General features: G+C 44.4%; 1 protein-coding gene across 2 annotated transcripts in view; it reads right to left on the bottom strand.

The window, feature by feature from the left end:
• The window catches only part of MID1 (midline 1), a 114,523-nt gene extending 97,407 nt beyond the window's left edge, over window positions 1–17,116 (bottom strand). The window contains exons 1-2 of one of the 2 annotated variants that reach the window (XM_021684091.2): window positions 16,982–17,116; window positions 6,415–7,130 (exon numbers count right to left, since the gene is read on the bottom strand). In XM_021684091.2, the coding sequence (XP_021539766.1) occupies window positions 6,415–7,074 (660 nt within the window). In that variant the 5' untranslated portion in view covers window positions 7,075–7,130; window positions 16,982–17,116. Of the gene's footprint in view, window positions 1–6,414; window positions 7,131–16,981 lie in introns of those variants that run through there. The other variant, XM_021684100.2, reaches the window with a different exon arrangement.
• Between the last annotated feature and the right edge of the window lie 8,643 nt (window positions 17,117–25,759).

Raw genomic sequence — 25,759 nt, 5'->3', positions numbered from 1 at the left:
AAATCCCGAAACACCCCTCTCTAACCTATCAATTCTGGATACGTCCATCAACAAGTGTTTATTCACTGTTGTGCCTCTGCCCTTTGCCAGGGGCCTTAGAAACAAAACTACAAAACACATTAACGCAACAACATGGACCCTTATCTCACAAATAATACAAGCTGTATTACAAAATAATTGGAAGGCGGTCTCCCTCCAAAGTCTACACCTTACCCATCACACCACACCATTCTAGCCCCTAGTTTCCAAGAGACATTGTTCTGTTCTAACATATATTGCAGGCTTCCTCTGCGCCAGGCACAACACTGAGGGTTTATGTGAAATATTTTATTTTGTTCTCCTAAGTGTCTATGCATGTAAGTACATTATTAGCTCTGTTTTTTGAACATTAAGCAATGTGCCCAAGAATTACACGTGTTTACATAGCCACATGACTGTATACTTGTCTGTGCATTTTCCAGAACTCTCCAAGCTTATTGAAAATGATTCCAATAATAATAAAGCATCACGGAAAAATACCTTCCTCTCTGCAGGTGAAGGAAGGGAGAGGAGATTCTTCAGGGAGAAGGATGTGGCCTTGAGCTTACTGTTAAAAACTTATCCCTGGAGATGTTTTCTTTTACTCCATGTATCATAAATCCTTTCGGTACCAAACCAAGAAAATTAAAATATAGGTTTAAGTAACTTACAAATATTTGGAAACCATATTTTTATCACAAGGGAACTTTAAACATATATTGCACACTCAAAGAAACACGAGCAGAACTGCATTTTGAAGGGGCCAGTTAGAACTGGTGAGGTCCCATATAACCAAAACATTTTATAAGACATATGTCTGACTCACCCACATATCCCACTGGTATCATGTGGTGAAACGTCATAAGGTATATCTATATTTTAGATTAAAATCTAGCCTGGAATTATTGTGAACTAGTTTGAATCAACATATAGGGTTGCACAAGGGATGTCACATGAGATAACAAAAAAAAAGAATGACTAATACCGGGGAATTTACGGACATCTAGCAAATTCGATACTGTTTTCTAATAATAGGCTTGGAATGGTGGTGCAATGGTCCTTTTCTGGGAAGCTGGTCTCCATTGCTCAGGTTTGGGGTTGGTGTCCCTGCTTTGGGCATGCTGGGCCTCCCTCTGCCACCACAGAGAAAACGTTTACCTGATTGGAATTCCCTACTAGACTATAAGCTCCACGAAGGAAGGAGACTATGCCTATTCATTTATTAAGCATATATGAGCTTACTTTTTGGTGGCCTGTTAAAAAACCTATATGCCAGCTATTGTTGATTGGAGGATAAATGAAATGATGGGTACGATGGGTCTACCAAGTGTCCATCGCATAGTAGCATGAAACACATGTGAATACCACTCGGTGAGATCTAGTTTATCAAAATTCACACCACTTAAGCCAACAAAATGCCAGACCGACCAAAATAATGGTTCGGGTCTAGTTGGATAAAATATCATGTAATATCAGGCCCTGCTCTTATTTAGAAATTCTATTATAGACTGCTTCGTCCTAATAGAAGAATGAAGACCTGCAATATTATCATGAATTTAAGTTTTCATGTAGGGTCAATGTTGATCATCAGTGAAGCAGCTGACAAGAATTTATTGAGAATTAATGATCTGCAAGCCCCCGTGGTCAGTCTTAGGTGAGTGATGGGGCAGTGTGAGCCAAGGGTTCTGCCTAACGCAAGGTGATTAAATCCTTGATGGAGAGATAATATGTGTTCAGTTGACCAGACAATTAGGTATACATTGAAGTCAGTAACTGTTATGGGTTGAATTGTGCCCCACCCCCCAATTCACATGTTCAAGTCCTAACCTCCAGTACTTCAGAATGTGACCTCACTTAGGAATAGGGTCACTGCAGATATACTTAGTTATGATGAGGTCATACCGGAGTACAGTGGGCCCTTGCTCCAATATGACTAGTGTACTTATAAAAAGGGGAAATGTGAACACAAAGATAAGCACGCGGGGAGAATGCCATGTGAAGAGAGAGAGAGAAGACAGGCCATCTACAACCCAAGGAGAGACGCCTGGAACACATCCTTCCCTCACAGCCCTCAGGAGGAAGCAACTCTGCTCACACTTTGGTTTCAGGCTTCTAGCCTCCAGGACCATGAGATAATAAATGTCTGTCATTTAGTTTGTGGTCCCTTGTTACGGCAGCCCTAGCAAATTAATACAGTGATAAACACTAAATTCTTCTCAGGGATCAGGGTTTCTTGACCTGGGCACTATGGACACTTGGGGCCAGATAAGTCCACGTGGTGGGAGTCCATCCTGCACATCATAGGATGTACAAGCATCCCCGGCCTCTATCCACACCGCGGATATGCCATGCAACACACACCCACACCCACACCCACACACACACACACACACCCACACCCACACCTTTTCACTGGAACCTGCACTACACCTGCTACTGTTTTCAAAGAAGAAACAAGTTCTAGAAATTCTAAGGAAAGAAGAAAAAAAAGTCTGCCTAAGTACTCACTTACAACTTTCCCAATTGCAAATAAAGCACAGGACTTTCAAAATTATGGAAACTTACAATCTATAAATGAAACCCAAGAGTGAAATCCCTCGTCTTTACCTCTAGATGAGAAAGACTACGCAGGAAGGCGGAGCTTTAATTGGAGCCTTTATCAAATGATGACAGAGGTCCAATGGGATGACCCATTGAAATGGGCATCATACAAATAAACTCCTAGAGCCAGCCTTTAGAGTCACAAATGCAAAACAATGGTTTGGACCTTCAGCATCAGCTAACTTGAAGTGGGACTGTGCCGAAGTTGAAGGGCAAGGAAAGGTCAACTCTTCTCAGTTTGTATATTTTTATAGGTTTAACCTGAGAAAAGAAGCAAGAGACCCAACATTGCATGTTGGAACAGAAAAAAATGGAATTATTGCATTGTAACTCCTTGAAAACTCTGCAATACATTATATTAAATTCTCTTACATGTTATGTGGTTCACAAATCAAACTTTTAATCCAGGCTTGAGGACTGAGAGGCATCTTAAAATTCAATTAAAATGATACAAGCAGGTCCACATTATGACATGCTCCATTTAGAGACATGCATTTGGCAGGAAGACTTTTCTCTTTTTATCTTAAAATCGAGTTCAGGAAATGTTGGTTTAATTTTCTCTTTGCTTCAATATTTTATGAGTGCTTCCCAATGCATAGTCTCTGAAAGCACTAGATTACTGACACAGTGCTATTTCAGATGACAGGGAAGATTTTATTTGCATGAATTCTACATGTTGGAATTTTTATGCTTTTTTTTTTCTTTTGTGCCTGGAAAGAGAGTTGTAATGCACAAAAGTATATTCCAATTCTTTACACAAGCACATGTATATATACTGAGACCTAATATGAATAAAAGTGGCCCCCAAAGTTTAAGATCAGTGCGAGAAATAACTGTTCTTCATAATCATTGCAGAATTCCCATCTTCAAATAATGGACTATTTTTAAGGAATATTTTTTTTTTAAAGATTTTATTTATTTATTTGACAGAGAGATACACAGCTAGAGAGGGAACACAAGCAGGGGGAGTGGGAGAGGGAGAAGCAGGCTTCCCGCGGAGCAGGGAGCCCGATGCGGGGCTCGATCCCAGGACCCTGGGATCATGACCTGAGCCGAAGGCAGACGCTTAACCGACTGAGCCACCCAGGCGCCCCTAAGGAATATTTTTTAAAAGACTGTATTTTTATTTATTTGTCAGAGAGAGAGACAGAGAGCACAAGCAGGGGAAGCGGCAGGCAGAGGGAGAAGCAGGCTCCCCGCTGAGCAGGGAACCGTATGTGGGACTCGATCCTAGGACCCCGGGATCATGACCTGAGCCGAAGGCAGACGCTTAACTGACTGAGCCACCCAGGCGCCCCAAATAATGGACTTTCACTAACACAAGAACAAACACATTTTCCAAAAGGAGACACTTGCGTCCTTACATATCCAAATAAGTACAGCGCATCTATCATCTTCTCAAGGAAAGCACCCTCAAATTTCTCCACACTTTATATTTCCACATCGTCACAGATCTATTTCTGTACGAGATGCTAAAGCCTCAGAAAAAGACACTTACAGAGCACATTCACTTGTTCAGACCAAAGTAATAATTAACAGAAAATACCCTTCCTTGGTTTTGGTCCTCTCAGTATGCTATTAACTTTCCTCAAAAATTAATGTCCATGTTGTACTTGGGTTTTAAACCCAAAAAAGCACATATGTTCATAAATATATGATACCTGAAATATCACAGACACCCCAAATGTCAATATATTCTTAACACCTTTTTATTCTAATGCAAGTGGTGTGTTTTAGGACAAACATGCCATGCTAGCAGGTTTCCTGTTTAAATGCTCATAAGCATATTTTGTTGAGTGGCTGTAGATGCGCTTTGGTGCACTGGGTGCTGTTTATATGCTTCTATTTCTGTAATTAGAAGATAAAATATACTGCACCGTTAATTGTCAGGCCCTTCGGTGACAGTATCGACGACTGCTAACCCACGGGCTTGATGAGACAAGTGTGCAGGTCTATAATTGAAGAGCTTCATTTTCATCACAAAAAGAGCTTAGAGCATGATAGTTATCTCCTCATAAATTTGGAGATGTTCTGTAAATAATTAATAACTCCTCTCTGATAGTACACAAATAATGAGCAGAACTTGACTACCAAGTTTAAATATCAAGTCTGGAGGCTGCTGAATACTGAACATCTATCATTGTGGTGTTTCAACAATTGACTGTTAAAAGTCAGTGTTAATCCAGCCAAAGGGACATTTTTTTTTTGATAAAGACTCCCGTCCGCCATGTTCACATTTTGGAAAGCAAAAACACCCATGTCCAGTCATCTTAAACGTTCTGTCCCCAGCCGAAAAGGGGAGGAAATGATCACCTCGGCTTCTGAAATCGACTGCCATGTCAATTTCCGAAGAATATCGGAGGCACAATGCACACACGCGTTGCCTTTGCTATCATTATCTCTAGAGGTGTGTTTTTGGCTAGTGCCATGCACTATACTAGAAAACAAGTCGGCGTCTGTCTCCCCTTGTCCCCAGCACCTAAGTCCTCAGGCTTAACTTCTTCTCCGCGTTTACGGACGGATCTGCACCAGCAGTCCTTGGACACTTAAAAGTGAGGCATGCTGCCCAGGTTCTCCAAGTGACATTCAGAAGCAGGATTGACTTCAGCTCACCAGTTACCCTCAGCATCTCAAGAAACAGCCTGACCAAATCACAGGTGTGATCCATTAATCCCAGCGTCACAAAATAAACTATGAGGTCCCGGTAAACACAACCACCCATTAGCACGCTAAGGAAAAGTGACAGGAACCATTTGTGAGAGGTGACGATGTGCCCTGAGTGATAACACTCTCGATCATGTGATTCATTTTTTGTTTGCTCAACAACACGGTGTGTGTTTTTCCTGAGAGGAAGGACTTCAATATATATTTACTCAAAGCTCTTAATTTATACTTCCTTTCCTTTTAATTGGCATCTTGTGATCTAAAATTAACCGGTGAGCATAGTCTCTCACTATTAGAGCAAACTCTCGGCTGAGTTTGCCATAATTAGACCCACCATCGCCTGAAGTTCGACAGACATCTGGAGACCTGACTTATTTCTTCCCTGGTGCATTCTATCCATATTTAGAGAGTGATTTTTAATTTGACGTATAGTCATATTAATTATCATCCCCCGAGCTGGAGCTAGGTTAATAATTTCACGTTAAAAGTGAAGTTCAAACAGCCTCGCCTGTAACCTTACCGAAGAAAAAGCCTACACGAAAAGGAATTTCTTGGCGAAACCCGAGATCGTCAGAGCACTCTAGCTCCCCAATAAGCCGGATATCATTCACACAAGAAATACAAGGTCACATGTCCTCTAAAATCCCACATTTGCTATAGGCATTCCTCCCTCTATCCTTTTGTTTGTGCAAGTAACTGGATACAGGTACAGTTCGGGTGAAATTAGCTTTCGTTAATGAGTGAAGAAAATAAATGCCCCCAAAATGCCCAAAGCCAGATTTTTATCTGCCATTCCTTCTTTCCTTCTCCCCCCCCCACCCCCCTCTCTCTCTCCCTCCCTCCCTCTCTCTGTCTCTTCCTCTCTCTCTCCCCTGCAAGGACTGAAAATGATCCAGATCTTTCAAATTCGCCCTCACCTTGACAACGCGAAAATTACAAGCAGCAGTCAACTTTTACAAGATACCCTGATTGTGCAACATTTACAGGCTGCCAAAAAACATGCTAAAACTAATCAGATAACAAAGGTGACGAGAAAAGCTTCACCTGCCATGCAGCTAGCAGTGAATACACTTTTTATTTCCATGACATTTGCCGGCAGAAAGGGGTTGGCTTAAGGCGGATCGGACTAACCTTCAATTTGTCATAGCGCTCACTCAAAGCTGCCACCTGATGATCTCGGTGCCGCCCAACCAGTTTACACAAGGCACAGATTAACTGGTCATCAGTCACACAGTACATATTCACCTTCTCATCCTCGTGCTCTAGGCACATCAGCCCCCGGATGTGCGAGTCCGGAATTGGCTCAATCAGACGATGGCCTGTAAAGGGCTTCTTGTTTGGGTGAGTGGCTTTCAGGCACTCATCACAGTAGGACACTTCACAAGTGACACAGGTCTTCACAGCATCCTGGGCAGGATCCTGGTCACAGAACTGGCAGAGAACTTTCTCAGCGGAGGTCATGGTGTTGGCGTCGAATGCCCGCTCCCGGCGGGTCTCGCTAGGGGAATTGGGCCCGCTCACGGATGCCTTCTGGAACCTGTCGATGATGTTCTGCAGGGTGACGTTGCGCTTGAGTCCGTCTAGACCTCGCTGGCTGAGCGTGATGACATGTCGGCAGGTGGGGCACTGGAAGGCGGTGATGGACTCCACAGACTCGTTGGTGGCGCAGTGTGACACCAAGATGCGGTGGGCGCAGTTGAAGCAGAGGCTGTGTGCACAGGGTAGCAGGAGAGGGTCCTCAAAGAGCTCTAGACAAATAGGGCAGGTCAGCTCCGACTCCAGCGTTTCCATCTTCAGGCAAAGCTCTCCTGGGTCATCAGCAAAATCCAAGGAAGCTGATCAGCTATCTGGAAACAGAACGTAAGATCTGATTAGGCGCGAGGGGGTCAGCCATGGGGAGCTGTCAGCTTTGAATGCATCTCAGAATAATTCCAAACGCAGGTCATGGAAGGGTAAATGCGTGTGCATTCCAAATAATTCTCTTTCTATTCACTGGGGGAATAAGGAGGGGAGAAACACCCGAAGCTAGCATACCAACTAACATTTTCTCAAAGTTCCCAGTCACCAAAAGCAGAAAAAAAAATTTTTTTTTTCCCCCCCGCAATTTTGTTTGTTAAAAGGTCTTACTCCAGACTGGCAAGTTATTGAAACTGTAATCTCCATAATTTGTATCTAATGACAATAATCTTACTGTGTCACGGCCAAGTTTTACCTTGTGTGGAAAATTAAAATGTAGAAATGTTAATTAACGAACTAGAGTCTTTCCTAACTTTGAATTGATGAACTTACACGTGAATGTTTATGCATCTGCAGGACTTTTTACGACACCACCGCAGGCTTCAGAGAAGTAGAAAGGCACTTCTTGTGGAAATGGGCATGAAATGTGCATGAGATCAAACGCATGACTTCAGCAGAAATGATAATGCTTAAATACGGGATGTCAGCTACCAAAATATATTCCTGCGGAAAAACACTGACTTTCACAGAGATGATTGTGATCGAGGCCATGTTTTTTGGCATGTGTTCGTTACTCTCTTGAATAATTCTATTGTTTAATTCAGCAGTGGGATGTGGGTGGGCAGAGGGAAGCAGAGAAAAATATCTGCGGGCCTTTTCAGTGGCTGTGGTGAGCTTGGGTACCAACGACTAGTAACGATTTAGTTAATTAGGACAAGGATTTTCGTGGCTTCAATATTCATTGGTAAGTTATTAGCAGGGCTAACGACTGCAGCGCAGGCAGCAGTACTCTGAGGAGGCTTGCAAGGGCAGCTGAGGGATCCTGCGAAGCCCGCCTGGCCGAAAGAGTCCCATCAAGGGCTTGTCCCTGTGGCCACCGACAGGCCGGGCCGGCAGGAGATCCAGCCTCACACCCAGAGCTCTGTTGGCCCTGGGCTCGGTCTCCGTGAGCTTTGTCGCTCCCCGCCAGGCTGCCTTTGGTGGCCCAGCTGCACGCTCCCCGCACCCCGAAGACGGGCTGTTGCTTTTGTGAACTCCTGCCTGCCTTCCCTTCAGAAAAGGCAGGGGAAAAGAATCCTGCACAGACCCCGGTTCATTACCAGGGAAGAGGCCTCATGCTCATTAGCAGGCCTGGGAACCAAGCCTCTTTGAACCATCTCCCTTTCAAGACCGTTAGCAGAGGTCTGCAGAACAGCGCCGGGCATATTAGATGCAGTCCAGTGCGGCCTGTGGGAGAACAGTGCAGCTCACCCAGGGGACGCCAGGTTCCAGTCACCCTCGGGGGGCCGGGGGGAGGGGGGAGTTGGGGGGTTCTTGGCCCGCTTCACATCCACTTCTACCGTTTAGCGATTCGGACAATCGGCCTTTTTGTATTCGCTCCTCCCTTTATTTACAAAACTCACGATTTCTAGAATGCGCTGCCCCTTTCTGAAATAGCATCCCTCAGAAATACCATGTGGGGCTTTGGTTAAGCTAATGCTCATATTGCCATCAACTAAACAGGAATTGATCATTAAAAGCGTCAAGTGCGTGCTGAGTTTGTTAAAAATTAAAGAGCTGCTGGCTTCATAGAAGCCTGGTATCTTAAAAAGATCTTCAGCCATTCGCGAATATTAAGTACACGAGGAAGAATGAGCGGGCAGCTGAGATTTGAAATATGAAAGCTTACTCATGTCTGCACAACCTGCCGTCCCCGCTCGGTCCTAGCCACCCCTTCTGACAGATGGCTTGGACGAAATTGAAAAGGTTTACCTATTAATCATTATTTTGGTTAATCGTGGAAAAACAGAATTATCTCTAAATCGGGTTTCCTCTCTCTTCCCATCTGAAGAAAGTAAATTAAAGGGAAACCGTCGCCCTTTTGGTCCACTTTGTTCTCAGGTGCGACAAGAACGCCTACCGATAGATCTCCACACAGGGATGAGCCCCAATTATGTCTGGAGAGCTGCGAGGAAGGACTGTATTTTTCTGCAGGTGCCAGGATTCCAACCCAGCGCGGCACAATCACAATTTCTAGAGGTGATTCTGCTGCCGACCCCGGTGGAAACGCTGACCTCTGAGCTGAGACGTTAAGCGAGCTGGCTCGCGAAGCCGGAATCTGGCACCCTCACCACCCCGGCTCTGTGGTCGTGGGCCAGCCAACATCACGCCTTAACCTGGATTATCACAATACCTTTCCGAATGGCTTCCTGCCTTCTGCTCACTCTGGCCCCCACCCGCAATCTTTTACTCCCGAAGCCAGAGATCCTGTTAAAACATGACCGAGCCTGCCTCTTCTCTGCTCTCCCCTCCAGGGGCTTCCCATCTCCCTCAGGGAGCAACTCAGCAAAATCAAACCGGCCCCAGAAAACAGACTCAGACAGTGGCTTCACTTCCTCCCACGCGAGCCCTCGTTCGGCTCTGGGCACACGGCCTCCTCGTGATGCGCCCAACGTGCCAAGCACGTCCCATCTCCCCTCCCCAAGGTCTTTGGAATCCACGTGACTCTCTGCTGCAGTGCCACCTCTTTGTGAACCCACGGAAAACCAATTCCCCTGCTACCCCCACGACCACCTACCCACCCATCACGCCCCCCCCCCCCCCAGCTCACCCCCCCCCCCCCCCCGCCTCACTTTGTCCTTCTCCATAACTTTTGTCACCCAACATATTCTACTAGTTTGGTCACTGAGCCATCATCACTCCCCGCTGCCCCACAGGTAGAAGGTGAGCTCCATGTGAGCAGAGACTTGGCTTGGCTCTTTGAGGGATGTCCTGCCAGCCCCTGGAACAGCGCCTTGCACACAGTGGGACTCAAACGTGGGTTGAATGAGTTGGGAAACATACAGCTGTTGGGGTTAAAACCCTCAAAGAATACAACACCGCTGTCTCAAAGGATCTCTCAACATATTGGAACAGAGGTCAGCGAACTTTTTCTATAGGGGGCCAGAGAGTAACTATTTTTGGCACTGCGGGCCAGACGGTCTCTGACACAGCTGTCAGATGCAGGGTTGTGGCACGCCAAAGCCGTCACACACAATACACAAATGAGTGAGTGCGGCTGGCCAATAAAATCAGATTTACAAGGGCGCCTGGGTGGCTCAGTCGTTAAGCGTCTGCCTTCGGCTCAGCTCATGATCCCAGGGTCCTGGGATCGAGCCCCGCATCAGGCTCCCTGCTCGGTGGGAAGCCTGCTTCTCCCTCTCCCACTCCCCCTGCTTGTGTTCCCTCTCTCGCTGTGTCTTTCTCTGTCAAATAAAGAAATAAAATTTAAAAAAAAAATCGGATTTACAAGAACAGGTAGCAAGCTCCATTTAGCCTGAGGATCTTATTTTGCTGACCCACGGAGTAGAAGATAGAGACACGTACAACCAGACAACAGAGAAGTGAGAATCCCTCCCAAAGAGACAGGACTAAAATGCTGTGCGAGCAACAAGGGAACGGCGGTGGAGTGAGACGTGGACAAGTGGGTACAAGTTTCGAACGCTAATGGGAAATGATAGGCAATGGGATTTCACCCTGACATCAATGGAAATAATGTTGAGTCGAGTGCTTAGGGGCACTTCATGTTAAGAATGATTTAATAGCAGCTGCTCAGAACGGGATCTTTTGCTTTTATTGCCATAGCGCTTGGCACGGTGTTTTGTGCAAGCATCTACGCTGCAGATGTTGGTTTAATGGTATTAAATGATGACTAAATATCTGGATGCGCAGTGAGGTTCAGCCAGTTTTCGGAATCTTGTGCCCATATGTTGCCAAAAGGGAAGGGGCTCTGGGTTCGATATCTATAGTGGATCTGATTTTTTTTCTCCTTTGATGCAGATCTTGCTGTGGTGTAGGTAATATTCTGGTGACATTACTCGACAATATGTTACTGGTAAGCATGCACGCTATTCCCCCACCTGAGAAAATTAGCATGGTTTATTTTTTAGCTTTTTGAGAAATGAAAATACCATTCATTCTTTCACCAAATATTGAAGCCTCTCTAGGTTCTTGGTGCTGGTACAAGTGACAGTAACACTTGGCCCCTGCCTCAGTGATCTTATGGGGAGAGAAAACAGCATAGAAGAAGACACGTGCCAAAGACTGGGGGAGAAGAAGACGGGAAACTTCCCGAAGGAGGCAATATGTGAGAAGGATTTTTGAAGATGAACGGGGGTTCACCAAACAGGTGTGTGTGGTGGGGGGGGATTTGCAAAAAATGTTATCTTTTCCTTTTCTTAACTCCCATAATTTAATGTCTAGTCCTCAAAAAGAGAGAGAGAGATTCTTAGCCTTCGTTACAATAGAAGGAAATCACACGTGCGTATCATTGTCAGGAAATTCTATAGCTCAACATTTTTCTGAATGGGCTGATTGGTCCTCATTCAGAGGAGGATGTGGGTAATCATGGGAACCCCTTGCAACAAACTGGGAATGGCGACAATTTACAGCTCACACCTCTGCTTGTCCACGGTTTGTAGTCTAAAACAGGGCATGGAATAGAGGGAAAGGAGAGAGCCGGATGGGTGGCCAGACGGTCGAGGATGACACGCAGTTCGGCTATTTTACTAGCTGCGTGGCCCTGGGACAGCGTCCACAGATGTTCCCTCCAGTTTCTTCCAGCACTCACTCCGAACAATCCCTAAGCAGGACCGTCCTTAGCCATGGGCTGCACTTGAGCCTCGCTTCCTGGGACGCACTGGATGCAAGACACCTTTTCCAGAAACTTTCTTACAAATTCAAGACTTCTGAGGAAAACCAATAATGTCAAGATTTTCACACCACTGTCTTCCTCCTGTCCCACCCTCTCTCATTCTGTGTGTCACTGAAACTGTGCTCTTCTGGCTTTCCTCTCTCTAAGCACTGCTGACTTCTCCTTCCAGCGAAGCAGAGCCTGGGTGTTTTCTAAGGGTCTGGCCCTCCGTCCAAAGGTCATCAAAGAGGGTCAAAAGGTACAGACTTCCAGTTGTAAAAGAAAGAAGCCCCGGGGGTGTAATGTACAGCACGGTGGCTGTAGGTAATAACACGGTATGTACAAATAGGGAGTCAGGTTGCACACCTGAAACTAATGTAATGTTATATGTCAATTACACCTCAATTAAAAAAAAAAAAAGCCATCCAGGCTGTTCATTCGTTTCTCGTACAGCGTCTATGAGAATGACTCCTAGGCTTGTCTCTCGCAGGGTCTCTCTTTCCAGAATCCCAGCTCAGCACAGACAGTGCTCTGCTTCATTTACTGTAAATGCCTCAATTTGGAGTGTGCGTCCCATGGGTTTCATCAGCTTCCCTCCCAAACCTGTATGCCCTACAAGCCTCTGGAGTCTCCTCATGGTGCTTCCGTTCTCCTGATCACTGCAAGTCCGAAACTCGCCTCGTGAGGCTGCTACCGCTGGCCTGAAAATGGGGGAGATGAGGGCACGATCCACGTGCACTGGACGGAATCACAGGGGCCCTCACATGTGGAAATGAGAGGCAGAAGAGTAGGGCCAGGTGATGAGATGCAGAAAAGACTTGATGACCGTCGCTGGCTTTGAAGATGGAAGGGCCACAAGTCAGGGAATGTGAGCTGTTTCTAGAAGCTGCAAAAGGCAAACAAACAGTCTCCCCCAGAGCCTCCTGAAGGAACACAGCCCTGCAGACACTCTGCCCTCCAGTGTGGTTTAAGCCATCATGGCGCTGGTAATTTGTTCCGGCATCAATAGGAAGCCACACACTCTCCTTCCCCCAAATCCAAATCATCAGCCAAGACATGTGAGGGTCAATCCCTCGTTCTTTGATTGGTTTCCTTCTCTCTGCTCTCACTGCCTCTGGGTTGATCCAGATCTTCTTTCCTGCATTCCTAGACTATTACACCCCACTCCCCCACACACAAACACCTCCTAATTTGATTCCTTACCTCCAATCTTTTTGTCCCTCAGTTTCATCTTTGCCACATGCTTCTCGCACCTCGTCATTTTCCTGTCACTTCTCTTAGAGGCCCACACATTGAGCAGCTAGCTCCCTGCTGGCCAGAGGATAAGTCCCAATGGATGCCTTAGCTTCTGTTTCAACACCTTGCCCAAGTGTCTCCCGAACTGCTTCTTCAACCTGATTCCCACGCACTCACCTCCCATCCCAGGAACCTGGGGGATGGGACCATTTGCTGCTCTTAGCAGCTGCCTTTGCCTTTCTTCCCAGCACAGATCCTTTTCCCCTTTGTGAGATTCTTTTTTTTTTTTTTTTTTTTTTTGAGTGTGTTTCATGTTTATTTTCTTGTTTTTGTTTTCTGGTTTTTTTAAGCTGACGGCAGAACCTCCTAGAGGCCCAGAGAACGCTGGCCATTGTTGTATTTGGAGATTTCATATTAAACAAAGAAGAATTGTTTTAGAACATGGCTATAAATAGTGCAACATGTCTTAAATGTTTACAATTAAGGTAAGGCTTTTAGCTGAAAACCGCAAAGCGGTGTAACTACCATATTTACAAAATAACCGAAACATTCATTTAAAAATAGTATTTCCTGGTACACAAGAGAGTGATCAGTAATGGGACTCTGGTTTAAAGTTACATGATTCATCCCATTCTTTCAGTAGAGCTGGATCAGCTCCGGGACTGATATAGGCACGCACGCGCGAGCGCAGACACAAACACAAATCTCATACGGAGTTAACACTCATCGTCTAAATTTGAGGCCAATCGTAAATGGGTGGCCTGAGCCAAATGACCACCTACTCCTCGAAATCCCCCATGATAAATCTGGATGTCAGAGGCTCGTGCCTTTTGGGGTTAAGAAAAATTAATCAAGAGAGAGATGGACAGCGGGCGGTGAGGGCTGCAAGGATGATCGGACCTTGGCACCCAGGTGATGGCTAAGGTGATCTGGCTGAACCAGCTGCCTGGGCAGATGGCCCCTCGCCCCCTCTGGGCTCCAAGTATCATCATCCGGAGGTAGCACACATCCCAGGAGGAGGACTTTCCTGGAGGGAGAAGGGCTTTCTTTTGTCCAAGGTGCGGGCTCTTGGGGGAAACGGACTCAAGGAGACAGTCCCCAGTAGAAGAGGACGGGCACCAGGACTTAGTGGAGATACAAGGTTTGGAACTGAGAAGGGAGATGGGGAACTCAGGCTGGATGTCCTTATGGATTACTGTTCTCAGCCAGCGAGATGCAAGTGAGGAGGAAGCTTCCTGGCTGTTGGAGTCATCTTTTCTGCCCTCTCCTCTGAAGTAAGAGCAAAACCATCGTCTGGGCAAGTCCATGCAAAGAAAACATTCAACCCCCTGTGCTGTCACAACCCTTGCTATCATCCTGCTCGCTAGCTCATGTTAGAATTTCACCACTTTATTCCTTGTAGTCTCCCTGGACGTCTGCAGTGACACAGAGAAGAGAACCTGCACCTTGAAGGAACACCGAGGAGCCCTTGGGAAGAAGACACGCATTGCGAGGTTTAACCTGTGGCCGACGTCAGTGAGCAGGTCCAGATCAAAATCCCCAGAGTATGGAAGTTTCACCCATATATGCAAGTGACCAAGAATTAGGAGTCTCCAGACCAAGTGCAGTCTCTGAGTTCAATCACCCACTAGAAGGAGCTACCTGATTGTCATCATGTCATCCAGGAGTTTAATTCCAAATTTCTCTTAACGGTGTTTTGACATTTTAATCATAAGGTAAACCCATCTCTCAGCGTTTCCCTGCAACTACTCTATGTCATGTCTGCAAACTCCATGAACAATGATCACTTTTCTGATTTGGAGTGTATGACAAAGAGCACACATTCCAGCCACCAGTAATTTTACTTTCAGTCCCTCACTTTCGACGGCTCTGAAAGCCATCACTATGAGGGAAATTCATGAGTCACTAGACCAAGGAATAAACTTGGATACCAACACTGGGTGGCCGGCGGTCAACTGTTCCTACCGGGTGGCTCACAGCCACTGCCCGGATGATCCCTGAGGCACTTCCTCCCGTTTTTTTCTACATATCCTCTGGGGTATGGAAACTAAGCTTGATGTTAAATTTACCAAAACAGAACCAAAACGACAAACACACCACCAAAACTGTACAAATGTTACACCAGATCACATAAAAACGATTTGGGCAATTGGCAGAGAGAAAGCCCTCAAAAGTGTTGTAACTAACAAACAGCATCCCAAATTCTACGAGTAAATTTTCTTTAGAGAGTCCTACATTTCAGAACTACGACCAAGTCAATTTCCTATCCCCTCTCTTCACATGGGTAACGAAGATTTAGCTGGCTTATTGCCATTTGGATTTTTGCTCTGAGATTATCCCTGTTATAGAACCACAGGTGGATTTTTTTTTTTTTTTTGAGGCTTGTGGAATGATGTTTTTATCTTAGATCAGAAGAAACACGGACTTTCAGAGGACTCAAAACTTTGGAACTGTGAACCTCTAGAAATTAACCTCAGCTTGTGAGGCAGAAACAATAGAAACTGGGTACTATACTCAAGAGGAATTCACCACAAATAGAGTATTTTAAATAACATAATACGAGCACTCAACGTCTGCATATTTGGTCATGGTTTAGTATTTAGCTTTGAGTTATAAAAACCACAGAATAAACACCCTACCCAAACGCTGCTTTACCGATTAGCACCCTGGCTGATTTGAGACACAGGCGAGTCAGTAAATGCACAGTAAAACAGGGCCATAGACGCGATGCAGAGGGGAGAGGGAGATCCAACTGAATTTAATGGCATTCTGAAAGACTGGAAATTGATACCACAACAGAGGCTACTTCCTACTCCAAATTACGGCAGAGAGCAGTCAAAATGCAAAGTGGCCCTTAAAGCAACAATACAAATAACACACTAGCAGGAACAGGTGGGGGAAAAAAAAGTGATCTGTAACACTCTATAGGTAATGCCTCTGAAAGAGCGCTGTGGTTAACCTCCGACTGTCAGCACACTCAAATCCGTTCCCTTAATCAGTGATGGATGACTAAGAATTTCTGCCAACCAAATTTTAAGGGACCAGAGGGACTGACTGGGAAAAAACAAAACAAAACCGTGACAAGCAGGTAAGCACTGAGGCACTAGTCTCAAGTTTTAAAGTAACAAATTAATACAATAGATGTTTTTAATAACTTGCCACTTGGTCTTTATTCTGAGGAATGCTGGAAGTTAAAATGTTTCACCTAATACCAAAAGTGAGAAACAGGGAAGACTTTTAATTTCACCAAACCACCCCCCCCCCCCCCCGCCCCGGCCTGGTGGAATTCATGCAGATTGAATTAAACTGTTCGCAAAACCTCCGCTATCCTTCCACATCTGTCCATAACGTGCTCGGTTTTTTAGTAATTGGATCTCTAGGATAATCACATACTCTCTTGACCATGCAACCTGATTAATAATGAATGAACATTCCTGAAAAGAATCACTTGGAAGCACAGCAGATGTCTTTGGGGATATGAAGGCTTTAATGATAAAAATTAAGGAGAAATGGGAGCTAGGTCACACTGTCTGGTTATTTTAATTGAAACCTAGTCTTCCAAATTTACTTAACAGAATGCTTAAATACACCTTCTGGAGTTCATTTATACAAGCAGACAAGAAAAAAAAAGACACCAATGACAATGCAAAAAAGCAGTCCTGATTTCTCCAGGACCAACTGCCCCCATCCCGCTGCCCTCACAGTACAGAAACCCCCGCAACAGTCTCACCAATGCAATTTGTCCTACTGTTAAGACTGATAAATAGGTTACAAACAAGAAATAGCACATTTGTCCTTACTAGTTCTCTTAGCATCTCTCCAGATTCTTACAAAGAGATCACCTCGAATACCCACCAATGGGCTGCACCCTAGTTCTTGTTGAAGAAACATCGCCGTAGGCAGAGGATGGGGACCCACGAAATGACAGACAGGCCACCGAGACCAGATGGCGGGTGGCAGGCCGTGGCGGAGCAGTCCTGTGTGTCTGGGAGAGCGTCAACAGTGAAACACAACAGGAAAATCGACGCGACAATTCCAGGAAGGCCAGCTCCACCTCATCCCACCCCGCCAGGGTTGCCGAGTTGAAGAATCAAAACTCCCTCTTGCTTTCCAACTGCCTTTTCCACACAGCTCGGCAGGGCTTCCCTGTGCTCTCGCCCACTCAACGTTCAACTCAAGCCAAATGAAAAGGCAGCTCAGGGCAGATTAATACCCACCGCTTGGTCCCCCCCAGAAAACGATGACTTGGCACGGAGATCTCTACCCTCCTTGCTCACGGGGACCAGCAGCGGGTCAGTGTCCCGCAGCTGAGTGCTGGGTGCCAATTTCCCATGCTGCCAACTGGAGCGTCCTGTCCAGCTCCCGGGGTCAACAACGGGCGCTCGCCTCCCTTGCCCCCCGAAGCACATGATCACATTATGTGCTGGACGCCGGGTTGTTGTTGTTTTTTAAATAATATACTGATTATTTTGTGTCTATCTTCTGAATTAAAATATAATACCTGGAAGGAGTTTTTAAAAACATTACATCAAGAAGAACTCTCTCTCGTACAGACACAATAAGGTGCTTATTTTTTCCTTCCCAAAATAGAGATCTAAATTGCAGTTTATCATCCTGATAAACAAATGAAAATACATGTGTATGAAACACATACATATGCCTATACACACAGAAGCAATACATATATACACATACATATATGCATATATTATGCATGCATATAACCTATCATATAGACATACGTTTATATATATGTATAATGCCTACATATACATGTAAGAGCAAATCTGTGATGGGTGTCCCAGATTTCAGTTTCCAGAATGGCAAAGAAAAGAGTGAATTGAGAATGGAAAGTAATCTTTTAAAAACTGACTGTCTAAAGGAAGAAGAGGCAGTAGTCTTCCCAAAAGCAAAAAAAAAAAAAGTCCTACCCTGCAGTTCTTTCAAGGATGTTGCTTATCACCATGCAAGACAAGAAACTGCAACTAAAGTAAATCATCAGGAAAGTGTAAAAAAACCAAACCAAGCCAAACAAAAAAACAGGCTGATTGCAAACCTGCACGATTCATGTGCAAACCCAGACATCTGGCCTCCACCAAAGGTGTGTAAGAACTTCTTGCTAAAGGGCGAGCAGGAGGCAAGGACCGTCTCCTCCTTGTTGCCTGGCTGGAACGTCGAGACGCCTACTTTCATGCCATTGCAACACCTCACGGTAAACCAAAGCATGCTTCACATGTTTGGACATAAAAATGCAAACATATACTTTCTTGGCTTATGTCTGTACAAATCATAATTTCATTTGTCTGTTAACAATAAACAAAGGGATTACTCAATTTCACATACAGATGACTTCCAAAGAAGTCCTCGCTATCCACAGAAAAAACACGCGTACATCAAACAGAATTCGAAAGAACTTTTTCATCATGAGATTTGAAAGCATTGCTTTGTTAAAACATTAAAATTGTCAAAATTTCTACGGGACATGGCTAACTTGTCTGTATTTTGGCGCTGCCGGGGGAAAATCAGCCTGAACGTCTAGAGTTGAAACACCAGGAAACAAACACGTACTCCACCCCTCAAAAACAAAAGAGAAGGATAAACAACAACAACCTTTATAATCTTCTACAGAGCCTAATCTGACAACCTCTACAGGAGATTTCCCACCATCAGAGGGTCTCAGACATTTCATGTCTATTACAGTTGATACGAAGAAAGAAAACGTCCAGTGTTAAAGGCAAACGGAACCTATTTTACATTCAATTGAAAATGACTGATGTTTCCCCGGTCTATGCTGTACCGAGTGTCAGGCAAGAATTTGGTGCTGAAGGCAGTGATAGCAGACGCGAGAGAGAAGGAAGAGAGCGAGCACTTGTCACACCTAGTCTCCTGACAGAAGTCTAAATCGCCTCTCCTGGAGAGTGGACCGCCACTGTGATGCTGGTGGAAATGGAAGCCACCGCTGATTCCAGTGCAATCTCCCACAGATAAAAAGCACTTCAACACCGCCTTCCCTGAATGCTCTTCCAAGTGATTTCAGTTCAACAGGCATTTCTATACCCATTTGTAGAACTGCTCTATGTCTATATAAAACCCTATATATGTGGTTTCACTTATTTGTGGAACATAAGGAATAGCATGGAGGACATTAGGAGAAGGAAAGGAAAAATGAAGGGGGAGGAATCGGAGGGGGAGACGAAACATGAGAGACTATGGACTCCGAGAAACAAACAGGGTTCTAGAGGGGAGGGGCGTGGGGGGGATTGGTCTGCCCGGTGATGGGTATTAAACAGGGCACGTTCTGCATGGAGCACTGGGTGTTATATGCAAACAATGAATCATGGCTCACTACATCAAAAACTAATGATGTACTGTATGGTTACTAGCATAACATAATAAAATAAAATTAAAATCCTATATATGTCCACAATGAAATTGACTTTTGTAGTCCTATATAAATAGGTATGTGTATATATGTACACACCCACATGCATCCATATACAAAAGCACCTTTGCAAAATTACTTGGGACACTTGATGGAATTCACTCTTCACAAACCCCTCAGTTACAACATCCCTCCTGCATTAGAGAAACGTTCCTTCCCCTGCACAAAAATGGAAACCTGTACATAATTTAGATGTTAACCCCCCCAAAATGCCTGCTCATATCTGAAAAGGGTTACCCAGAAAATAGCAAAATGACGTAAGAGGTCTAGTCTCTGAAGGACAGACTGGTTGAGCTGGATTGTTGCAAGGAGATTCCACCTGGAAAAACGCTTGCCAACTGGGAAAACTTTTTCTTAACTTCATTCATACAATACTCGTCTAGGAGGCCAAGAAAGTGCACACTCTCTCCTTCCCACTCATTATCCACCAGGAGAAAAATGCATCAATAAATAGTTGCTGATGGTGGCCAGTATGGCAGTCCACCATTGTTCTCTGAACACCGAAAAGCTGACGTTCAATGGCACGCACAACTACTCAGGTCCCATGACTCACTGAAGTAATGACAATGTCACATAGTAACTGATTCCTATTGTATGGACAGATCGGGAAATTCTCTCAAATACGATAGCCCCTTTCCTCAAAGGAAATTGCTTTCTCTCTCAACTTCACAGTCAGCCACACACAAAAACCTCATGTTCACAATGCCCTGAAGCTACTTTGCGATCTTAAAAAAATAAAGAAAAGTAACCTTTATTCACAACTCCTGGTTAACTATTATGAAGAACAAGCTTTAAACGTTTCCCGTGATCACTGAAGCCCTACAGTCAGGGGATGAAGTCTTTTTTTTTTTTTTTTAAGGCAACAGAAAAAGGAGTGACTCTTTTGTTCTGAATTGTTATTGTAAAAGCACCATATGAGAGAAGGGGAACGATGGGAACATGGCAATGAAAAGGACAACAGTGCTGACAAACGAAAACAGGATATTAAGAACAGCATCGGAACTGTGAGTCCTCGCAGAACAAAAGCAGGAGGCTTCTTGGGAGAAATTTGAGCAAAAATACTTTGAAAAGATGTAAATGCTAATGGATGAATGAGCTCTCCAGGCAGCAAGAAATCTTAAAAGTCTGGGGCAGTAAAATTAGGTTATCATTAAAACACACACACATGCGCACGCGCATGCAAAGTATCATAAAATTAAAACTGCTTTCAAATCACATTAAATCACTCACTCTTCAACCCATGATCCACTTCTTGACATTACTAGATGTTTTTGACCCATCTAAAATAAGATACTGTTTTTTATTAAATAACTGAGCTAACTTGGTGGACGTTCATAAGGAAACAGAATCTTTTACAGAAAGAAAAAACATCTCTCTCCATTCGGAGCATAGTCTCACACTTTAAATACAACCTTAAAAAAAAAAAAAAAGAGCTTTCAAGAACCCCCAGGGAAGCTACCAAATGGGTTCTTTGCTGAGGAACAATCATCACGACTAAGTAGCTCGCATGAATGTAACAGATCGGTTTGGTCAAGGCATGCTCTTATCACCTTCTACTTTTCTTCTAATGCAAATTCTGCTAAAGCTGCTAGTAGGGCAACACATCTTGTGAGATCATCAGAGTTCGTATGGTTTATTGGATTTACCACATAATGAGAGGTATAATGATCATTACTGCAGCCTCTAAGCTAAAGGGTTCAGAAAAGCAAATAATATATCCTGTCTTGCAATGGCTCCAGAATGGCCGTCTCTTTCCACTTCTTTCGTCTTTCCCCATCCTCTCCTTCTATTGTAAGAGGAAGGGAAAACTCATAGGCTTTCCTCTTTTAGACAGTGCATTTCATCTGGCTTTCTCTGTGACACGCTGGCAGAAAAGATGGGGTTAAGCCCTGAGCTCAGTTGGCCCAACTACCCTTGGTCTAGTTTTGGGGTGAGACCATCAGCGTGGTGTCGTGCAAAGAAACGCGTACCTTGAAACCAGATAAACCTGAGTTCAAACCCCGGCTCTGCCATTTCCTAACAAAGGCGGATAGAAGCCAGCTACTCGACATATCTTCTACTCACAGATCCTCTTCCTATCTTCTACAGTTTCCTTATCTGTAAAACTCGACAATGAGAGCAATCTCAAGGGTCTTCTGAGGATTGAGGCAGAGTTTTAAAAGTGCTAGCAAAACTGTAGCTCCCACACCCTTCCTCTCTTGTCCTGAATCACCTCTTCCCACTCTTCTTTGAGTACATTAATGATCTGTATTTTTTGTTGGAAACTTGTTCAACCCACTTGTGGAAACAGGGAGGATAGCAATCCATGTATTTGTTCAATAACGTGCATGGAATGTCTTCCGTGCACTAATATGACTAATAAACCAGCATTTCTATTATCGTCAATTATTTTTAAATAACTGTCTTCATATAGGCAATCTCCTGTATTTCCCAGCTATCAACAGGCCACGCTTCATTACCATTGGGTCTCTCACCATGACCTCGAGTCCTTGGTTCTCTGCTCCTCACCGAAGAGCTCCCTGTCCCAGACAAATCCTTTGTCAGAATTTTTGATTTTGCAGGAAATCAGAGACCCTGGCATGGGTGGTACAAGTGAGACTATTAAGAACAGTGCAGGGTTTCAGATTTTTCCTACTTGCGAGCTAATCAGTTAGCCTACCAGTGTCTTGGATTTTGGCAGAAGACATGAGACCCGTGAGTCAGAGACAAAGGATGTTGTTAGTCAGGGCACAGCAGGCCTGGTGTGTTTCGTGTTCACGTCAGTTCTCCTTGTCCCCCAAGTGCACACTGCATTTACAGGGGGGTTGTATCACAGCTGAGAAACCCAAGCTTAGGAAACCCGAATCTTTTACTATGGACTGCAAGCAAACCTGCCTGACATTTGCCCTATAGAGAGATGTTATCTTTATTATAATGGACAGCAAACAAACCTGCTTTCTACCCTGGAGGGAGATAGTCTATCTCGATCTTCCAAGCTGTTTGCTATTCAAATAAGTATCTTTGAAGAGATGATCTGGAAGAAAAGCCATCAGCACCTCAGCTCACAAGAGGTACAGAAACATGAGAGGTCTCTGGAGAATTATTTCCCAACAGACACAGCTCCTGTCCCCTCTTGGAGATCTGACACAAGAAATCAGATCACCTTCCAGTAAGTTAGGGTAGAGGCAGTTAACTTGACATTGAATGACCCTTGAGCCATCCGTGGAAGACCCGAGGTAAAAGCCCACAAGAAAATGCTCCCTGCTCCTCATCCCCACCATCCTCTAATATCAGGTAATGCACCAGGAAAACTAGCAGAGTAGGCAGGCCCCGCCCATAGATTTTGCCCAAGTAAACAGAGCCCTTAATAACTTCCTTATTAGTCCCAAATCAGCCTGTATCTGGTCTTCACTCTTTTTTTGTTTCTTAAAGATTTATTTATTTATTTGAGAGAGCGAGAATGAGAGAGAGAGAGTACATGAGAGGGGGGAGGGTTAGAGGGAGAAGCAGGCTCCTTGCCGAGCAGGGAGCCCGATGCGGGACTCGATCCCGGGACTCCAGGATCATGACCTGAGCCGAAGGCAGTCGCTTAACCAACTGAGCCACCCAGGTGCCCTCTGGTCTTCACTCTTAACCAAAACTTATTTTAAGAGTCTGGAAGAATAAGCTAGTTTTGTTAATTCTGTGATATTAGAAATCTTATATGTATATTAAGTTGACTTTAACTCAGCTTTTTTTTTTTTAAATTTTAGAACTACTTTTGGAGTAAAACCAGAGAGAAAGTCATTTCTCTGAATATTCACTCATTCAACAGGTCTTTTTGAGGTGTTGCTGTGTGCCAGGCACTGCTGTGGGCACTGGGAATGCACTGGTGAATATGTAAGCCCTGGGAGGGCTTACATTTCCACGAGGGAAACATAAAATAAACCAGGAAATGGTTGAGAAAACACTATCATTTCAAAGAACCATACATAAAATGAAAGAAACAAAAAGAAGGCCATGATAGAAGATAGAGGGGTGGGTGAGGTCTACTTTAGCTACAAAGACATTTCTACTCATACCTGTGCAGGCTTTCTTGCTATTTTGGCTTGTTCCCCAGCCCATAACCAAGCAAACAACACCGTAATTTCAGTATAAAACTTTCCGGCCATTTGGGCACCGAGTTTTGATTTAATCCTCAAATTGTTAAATGTTCAGTGACATATTTCCTTAAGGGATCATTTCTTTTTCAAGGATGTTAAAATCCAACATTTACCATTCCTTACGTGAAAAGACAAAGTGATAAATTATTGGAAAACAGAGACCTCTTTATTTATCTTAGCAATAAAGTTTGCGAGAAAAACCACGATCACATGGTGGACCAAAAAAACAGGAACTATGGTACTTAGAATTCCCTGCATGTCTGAGTGTTTGATGGCAGGATGTTAACCCAAAGTTGAAAGTAACCATGGACATGCAGTTAAGGGTACAGGGAAGGGTGTGAAGGAAATTAATAGACATTTCAAGAGTCATTGGTTTTGCTTTTGCCCCTCTAAGAGAAATTTCAGGAAGGAAGGGAAAGAGGTGGGACAACAGCTCGGGGGTTAACGGACAGGTACAGCTAGGGCTTCATGCCTGGAGGATCAAAGAGGAGGGGAAACTAGGAGAGCCCGTTGCCTGAGAGCTGTACTGGGGTCTCACTGACAATGACAATAACAAAAGGTATCTCGAAAGAAAGAAATTCACCGGCTAGGTAAAATGGCAACCATGATTTTTAGAGCCCATCTCTTCAAGGGGCTAGAAGGGAGACAAGCGCAGCAGGAACCAGCAGGAATCATGAAAGAGTAACGAGTGGCCACGGTAGCTCAGCAGAGGCCAAGGGACAGGCTGGGAAGTGTTGGTGGCGGGTGCTAGGAGGGCATGGAGCAGCAGAGAAAGTGGGGGTTATGACACAAGTAATTCTCGGAGAGTGAGTTAACCCTGGCCCAAAGACTATTGGCCTAAAAACCAAGACTGAAAATGCTTCATTGGAGGCTTGCTAATTCTGCAAAAATAAATAAATAAATAAATAAATAAATAAATAAAAATACTTGTGATCATCTGAAAACAAATCCCACAAAGGCTATGAGGCTTCTAGTGTCTTTTTAAAAATACTCTCACGGCAGGCTAACCTCTGAGGGATTTCTCTTGCATTATCCAAATATTTCCTGTTGTAACTGAGAGAAATTATAAATGTAATTTATAAAACTGGAAATCAAGACATTCCCTTGGAATTAATATCCAAAGGTACGCTCTCTGGGACCTGACGCTAAGATTTTGTTGTTGTCATTTGGCTCCGTTTCTTATTTATTTGGTGTTTGGGATTACTTGAGTGGTAAAGGAAAAAAAGTTTTATTTTCAGCCAGTAAGTGTGCACTTCATCTTGTACATTTTATCCTCCCACTGAGTCAAATTATATAAAAAGCTGGCTTTTTGAATACAAGCAAAGGTGGAATTGAAAAGACTCAGTACTTGAGATACAATCTAGGGCTTAAAAATTCACTTATGAAAAAATACCTAGCTTTAAGAACAGTGAGCTTTCAAGGTGGCTAAGCTACCTCAAAGGGGAGATGTATTTATTTTGATAATGCATATGGATGTGAATTGGAAGAAGCATCACAATTATGGGAGAAAGCATTGCATTTTTTGAAAAAAAAAAACAAAACACTTCTTAATGTCTGCTCTCTCATCTTTATGGTTAAGACTGCCGGGTCATCCCTTGTTACAGAGCTCCTTTAGCTGGTCCTTATTAAAATCAACTGACACTTGATCCAGGGCACTGTTCCAAACAGTTCTGCCAGTTGTCTGAGTCTATTCTTTCTCTTACAAACTCCTCCAAGTGACTCTCTCTTGTAAACGGATGCAAATATTCCGTTCCCCAACTCCATTCATTCTCTCCCTCAGAGTGGGAAATGCCCTTCTCCTGGGGCGCTGGGCAAAGGGGGCAGGATGATGGCAGGGTGACTTCCCAGAAGGGAGCTTTGTTGTGCCTGAGCCACTGCCAGGCAACCTCCCTGCACATCAACTGCCAAAATATCACGGTCCAAATAGGGGCGTTCTGATCCCCCGTCCCGCCCCCGCCTATCAGCATCCAGAAAGCAATTCTTTGCATGGGTGCTTCTTCATCATGATCCTGACTGGCAGCTCCGAGGATTAAACGCAGGTCCTTTATGCACATTAGCCCCCTGGAGTGT

Source organism: Neomonachus schauinslandi, chromosome X, assembly GCF_002201575.2.
Source record: "Neomonachus schauinslandi chromosome X, ASM220157v2, whole genome shotgun sequence".
Taxonomy (NCBI): Eukaryota; Metazoa; Chordata; class Mammalia; order Carnivora; family Phocidae; genus Neomonachus; species Neomonachus schauinslandi.
The sequence above is the reverse complement of the archived record's forward strand: the minus strand, read 5'-3'. Positions and strand labels throughout refer to the sequence as shown.